Source organism: Marmota marmota, unplaced genomic scaffold (genome assembly GCF_001458135.2).
Source record: "Marmota marmota marmota unplaced genomic scaffold, marMar, whole genome shotgun sequence".
Classification (NCBI taxonomy): Eukaryota; Metazoa; Chordata; class Mammalia; order Rodentia; family Sciuridae; genus Marmota; species Marmota marmota.
Genome location: NW_025999891.1, coordinates 3,076,287 through 3,082,178, shown reverse-complemented (window position 1 = coordinate 3,082,178; position 5,892 = coordinate 3,076,287). Strand labels below are relative to the sequence as shown.

The 5,892-nt window shown below is 42.2% G+C and overlaps 1 protein-coding gene across 2 annotated transcripts in view; it reads right to left on the bottom strand.

Moving 5' to 3' along the window:
* Window positions 1–308: 308 nt before the first annotated feature.
* Blmh (bleomycin hydrolase) overlaps window positions 309–5,892 on the bottom strand; it is a 44,570-nt gene continuing 38,986 nt past the window's right edge. For both annotated transcript variants that reach the window (XM_015501041.2, XM_048793445.1), the window contains one exon: window positions 309–1,367. In XM_015501041.2, coding sequence (XP_015356527.1) covers window positions 1,216–1,367 — 152 coding nt within the window. In that variant the 3' untranslated portion in view covers window positions 309–1,215. The remainder of the gene's footprint in view (window positions 1,368–5,892) is intronic.

Sequence of the window (5,892 nt, the reverse complement as noted above, 5' to 3'; positions counted from 1 at the left end):
TGGAAGTCCTGACCTGAGGGCTCTGCTCATTTGCTTAAGAGAAGTGGAAGCTAGTGGCCGTCTAGCCTACTCTAAGGCTGGGCTCAACAGAGCCTCACTGCACCCCCTTGTAGGGACCCCAGATCTGGAAAAAGGGGAAGCCCTTTGTAGAAGCCAGTGAGGCCGGGAAGGATCAAATATCCTGTAGAAGAGCTAAAGTAGGAAAGCACTGAGCACTCCTGCTGTTTTTTCACTTTGAGGAACATAAGCCACCTGGTTGCTATCACTGTAGCTAAATAAACACTTCTTAGATCAAAAAAGCCAACTTATTCTCATTTAGCAAAGTGTTTTATTCAAAAGCTTCTCAGCACCATCTAGTTGTCAGAAAGAATGAATATCACCTTTTCCTGCCCACCCAACCCCCAACTCAGAGGCAGAGGCTAAACCATTTGGCTGGAGCTCCCCCTAATGATGGGAGCTGAGATCATAATAGGTACTGGTTGTTCCTCACCCACTTTCTCCAGGCCTCTGGTTAACCTGACTCAAGCAGAGCTGCGCCCCCACAGTTCAGAATAACAGGAAGGAATCATGTCGGACCTGATCAACCTCCCATTCTTGAGCTATCAGAGGCACATAAAATCACCTTGAAGAAACTGAATTCAGTGACTGCCATCTAGGAAGGACAGCGATCTGTGAGGCAGCATGCAGTTTAGAGAGCTCAAATCTTAGGTGACCCTCCCCCAATCTACACTAGGATCAAGGAGCATTAGGTCCATTTTCTCTCCATACACCTCAGTTGCTCATCCTCTCCTGATCTCCTGTCTTATTACAACAGACACTGAAGGCTTTTTTCTTCTTCCAGCACCAGAGACTGAATCCAGGGCCTGCCTCATGCTGAGCAAGTGCTCTGCCATTGAGCTACATCCCAGCCCCACTGAAGACCTTTTTGACAGAGTTAAGACAATTACATCTGATTAAAATGCTAAGAGATCCTGAGCTGTTGGAGATGAGGAGTAGATAATATGACCTGATCTTTCCCTTTTTTTTTTTCTTTATGAATATTTTGTTTCAGCATAAAGCACACTTCCCAAAGAGGTTCCTGGAGGAGACTGGAAATCCAAGAGTCTGTGTCCTGTGGGAATACACAGTCACCTGTGTAACTTTGGCTTCAGTCCCTGGATCTGTCCTTTGCAGCTACTGCAGGTCCCAAGGGAGGAGGAAAAAACCAAGGCAGTATCACTCAGCCAAGGCCCCCATAGGGTCCCACGCCGGCAGGATGATGGGCTCCTGCTCTAGCACAGCCAGCACCTCTTCAGGGACGTGCTTCCTGTCCACCACCACCTCATAGACATACTCAGAGAACCACTCATCGGTCATGCACAGGTAACCTGGAGAAGAGAACAGAAGCTCATGAGTCCAGAGAGTGGGACAAAGAGCAGAAACACTTTGGTACCACAAAGACACCTCTTCCAAAATACTATATGTTTTTCAGCTTTCCCATCTGCAATCTTTATTCAAAAGCTTCTCATTAGCAATTTGTGAAGTACACATAATAGCCATGGCTGTTTACTAATTAGAAACGGAGGCTCAGGGGAACTCAATCATGTGCCCAGGTCACACGGGTGAGGTAGGGGCCTTGGACCTTGGGCTGTGACACTCACTGCTCAGCTGCCTTGCTGATGGTGAAGGCTGGGAGGGAGGTGGAAAAGCATCTTGTTCACATAGGAGGCAGCACCTCGGTTCCTGCCTGCCCTCTCAGCATCACTGGTTGTGCTCTGATCACACACTCCTAGAGCAGCCAAATAAGCTGCTCCTGGCACCCTGATGGGCCACGTTCCCCCAGGCAGCCATTCTTTTGCAGATGATAGGGTGTGGGTCAAGTGATCACCAGTCCTTGCTTTTGTGGGAAGAAATCTGCTGTGAGAACCAGGCAGTGCTCAAAGACTCAGGACAGCTGTTGATCCTGCCCTCCTGAGTAACGGCCTAGGATTTATGAATTTCTCTGTGGGGGCAGCACTTTACAGAGGTTCCCGTACTAACCACCCAAGTTGAGAACTCACCTGAGAGAAAGTGCTATCATCAGGTACCTGTCCTAGCAACCTGCCTCTTCCCATTAGGAAGATTAACCTGTATCTCAGGCTCCACTAGGACAACACAAAGTCCTCCCAGGAACATACTTCCAACAAACTTGCATCAGAAAAATGCTTTGCCTACACCATTGCTAAGGTGAAGAGCAAAATTAATGTGAGAATAAAGTATATATATTGAAAACAAGACAGGGCTACTGGGCCAGGGAGGGAATTACAGAGCCCCCCAAATATGTACTTCGGCAGAAGCAAGTACACACACATCAAAGGACTCACAGGAGCTAGAAATCATCGCTGTTGTCACCACCACCACCACCACGATCATCCTATATCTGGCATCTCTCTATAGTAGACACTTTACAGCCATTAGAACCATTTTTATTTCTCTAAAGTGTTTGTATAATCCTGGGTCTGTGCTATTCATTTCCTACTACACAAGACCAAGAGAAAAGACACGAATGTCTCTCTCAGGAGAAGTGTAGCAATTCTCAAACTTCTTGGCCTCAGACCCCTTTATACTCTTAAAATTAAGGACTCCAGGGCTGGGATTGTGGCTCAGCAGTAGAGCGCTCGCCTAGCAAGGGCGGGACCCGGTTCAATCCTCAGCACCACATAAAAATAAAGGTATTATGTTGTGTCCATCTACACCTAAAAAATAAATATTGAAAAAAAAATTAAGAACCCCAAAAACTTACTTATGTGAGTTGTTTCTATTAATATTTATCATGTCAGAAATTAGAAGACTAAAAAAATTAATTCATTTTTAAAAATAATTTTAAACTATTAATATAAATAATTTTTAGAAAAAAAATCACATTCCCTGAACAAAAACATATACTTTTGGGAACTGTTGCTCTTAAATCTGGTAAGGTCATCTAGGTCCACTTCCCAGTTCAGGTTTTTTTTTTTTTTAATTAAAAACCTCCGACACAAGTCAAAGTCAGCTCATCCTGACTAGCACATGTATTCACCCTTAAGAGAAAATGCCCCGAAGAAGCGCTCAAGTGGCCAGGGGGTTGAGACACAGCTCAGTGGCAAAGCACTTGGCCTAGCTAGTGTGAGGCCTTGGGTTTCCATTCCAAGCACCTCAATAAAGAAAAGAGAAAGAGCTGGGTGGGGTGCTGCAACCTGGAATCCCAGCGCCTTGGGAGGCTGAGGCAGGAGGGAGGCTCATGAATTCAAAGCTAGCCTCAGCAAAAGCAAGGCCCTAAGCAACTCAGTGAGATCCTGTCTCTAAGTGAAATACAAAATAGGGCTGGGGATGTGACTGAAGTTGAGTGCCCCTGAGTTCAATCCCCAGAACCAAAAAAAAAAAAAAGAAAAAGAAAAAGAAAAACTGCTCAAGGGCTCTGACCAAGTCTTAGGGAATACATCCTTATTCCTGCTGAGCAGCCTCCTTATATAGTGCTCTTTCTCTCAACAGGTAAGACAGGAAGTCTGAGAGAAATGCTTGTCATTTGTCCTGATTATATACCCAAAGTCCCTGGCATTGCTGGTATCAGTCAGTCAGAATCTTAACATCACCTCTATCAGTGCCAAGCAGTTCTAGCAACCAACACTGTTAGATGAAGGGCCAATCTGACTTTTTGTTGCATCCTAAGTGCATGCTTCCTCAGAGACTCAGCATCTCCCTTCTCAAAAGGGGCTGTGAGTGAGCAAGAGACCAGAATGTGCAATACCACACTATACCATCTGACACATCGGCCATCCCTCCTCTTATGGCACTGCAGGCTAAACACATTTTAGAGTAGCTCTGGGCAGTGAGAAAGGTAAGGGACAGGCAGATTCATGTAATAAAGTTCTGTGTCTTTATAACAATACTATCATCATAAGATCAAATGAATCTTCAAGAATACCCAGAGAAAATGGACAATAAGTACATCTACACTATCTTGTCCCAAAGCAGATCAGATTAAGTCCTCACAAATTAAAACTCCTATCATTTGTAATCCACCCTTTTAATGTCCCTGCCAAGAGGACCTGCCTTGATTAGTGTCTCTCTTCAGGATATGAGTTCTTTGGGGGCCCACAAAACCCTCACAGTCTAGGTGACTGCCAAGTAATTGCACCCTGAGTAGATAATGGACTGTGGCTGCTGTAACTGTTGACACTGTGCGTCTCCGAGTTTGACTGAGAAGATTAAGATCGATGTGTCTGAAAGCCAGGAATGCTGTGGAAGAGCAGCAGACCAGCTGATCAGGCAGGGTGCTGGTGGTCATTCTGATTTCAGAAAGGCTGCAGCCCCAGCCCTTGAGCTCTCTAGCCATTAGAAACAGGAACTCCACAAGGAAGAAGGAAAAGAAAGCAAAATGGGAGACTCCAGGTTAACATTTAGGAAAACAAATAAATAATGGATAAAGAAGGTCAACTTCAGGCACTGGGGTTGTGGCTCAGCGGCAGAGAAATTGCCTAGCATGCGTGAGGCACTGGGTTCGATCCTCAGCACCACATAAAAATAAGCAAATAAAATAAAGGCATTCTGTCCATCTACAACTACAAATAAATAAATTAATTAAAAAAAAAAAAAAGAAGGTCAACTTCAGAAACTAAGGTGAAATTAGGGACTGGGGCTGTAGCTTAGTGGACAAAGTGCTTGCCTCGCAGGTGTAAGGCCCTGGGTTTGATACTCAGCACCAATCAATAAATAAAGATATTGTGTCCATCTACAACTAAAAAAATTAATAAAAAAGAAAGAAACTAACGTGAAATTAAATTGTATTTAAACTTCAATGTCTTATTACATGCAATAAGAAAGAAATAAAATAAGTGAGCAATCTTTCAAAGAAACTAGCAATGTTTTTATATTTTGTAAGAGAAAGAGGAGGATCCATCTACAAAGGTTAGAAAACTGTCTGTGGATAAAGCTGTGGACTGGTGAGTGCACTAAGAAGAGATCCAAAGGACTCACTTAAGGCAAGGAAGAGTTTACCCAGGAAAGTTATCTGAAATTCTGCCAGGGACCTGAGATTAGCCAGCTGTCGTGGTGCACACCTGTAATGGCACCTCCTTCTCCACAGAAAATCTTTTTTTTTTTTTTTGGGCTTAATCATACTGTTCTCTTTATTTTTGTGTATTTGTGAGGATTTCCATAATAAAATATTTTTAAAATTGAGTTTTGTTTTGATAGTGTTATACTATAAAACATCAAAAATTTCCTTCTTTATGAAGATTTCCAGACAGAAAAATAGAATTTTCTGATGGACCATTAATTAGTACATTAACTTAAATCTTCTAACAGTTATTTAGAAACTGACAATGAAAAATAATTTTTAAAAGATTGTACAAATTACTGTTACTATATCAATAAAAGACCACCAAAAGTTGGAATTTTAAGCCAAAAGCAGAAATGTTTGATAAATCTAACATTAAATCTAGGTAAGGGTGTGGGCTCTAGAGTCAATAAGATCTAGGTGTATATTCTAGCTCTGCTCTGTTAGTCCTAAATATTTTTTGGCAGATCATTTAATTTCTGTGAACCTCAGGAACCATGTCTATAATGTGATAAGATTTCTTGATTAGTAAAGCACTGACCACAGGGCCTGGCACGTGGTAAGTATTCAGTAAAGGATTCCAGTAAATCTACTACCCCATTTCGGTCTTAAATGCATATTTTTCCATATTCTAACATCTCTGAAATTGAGATGTATCCTATAATTGATGGCATTAATTCAAGGAGTTTTCCTTCCTTAGTGGTATATAATAGGATAATGGAGCATTATAACAAATTGATAGCATCTAACATTCAATACAACATGGAATATCAATCATGATAAAGCTATATTCCCAATTTCTACTTTAAGACTATTCTGAATAATGATTATGATTT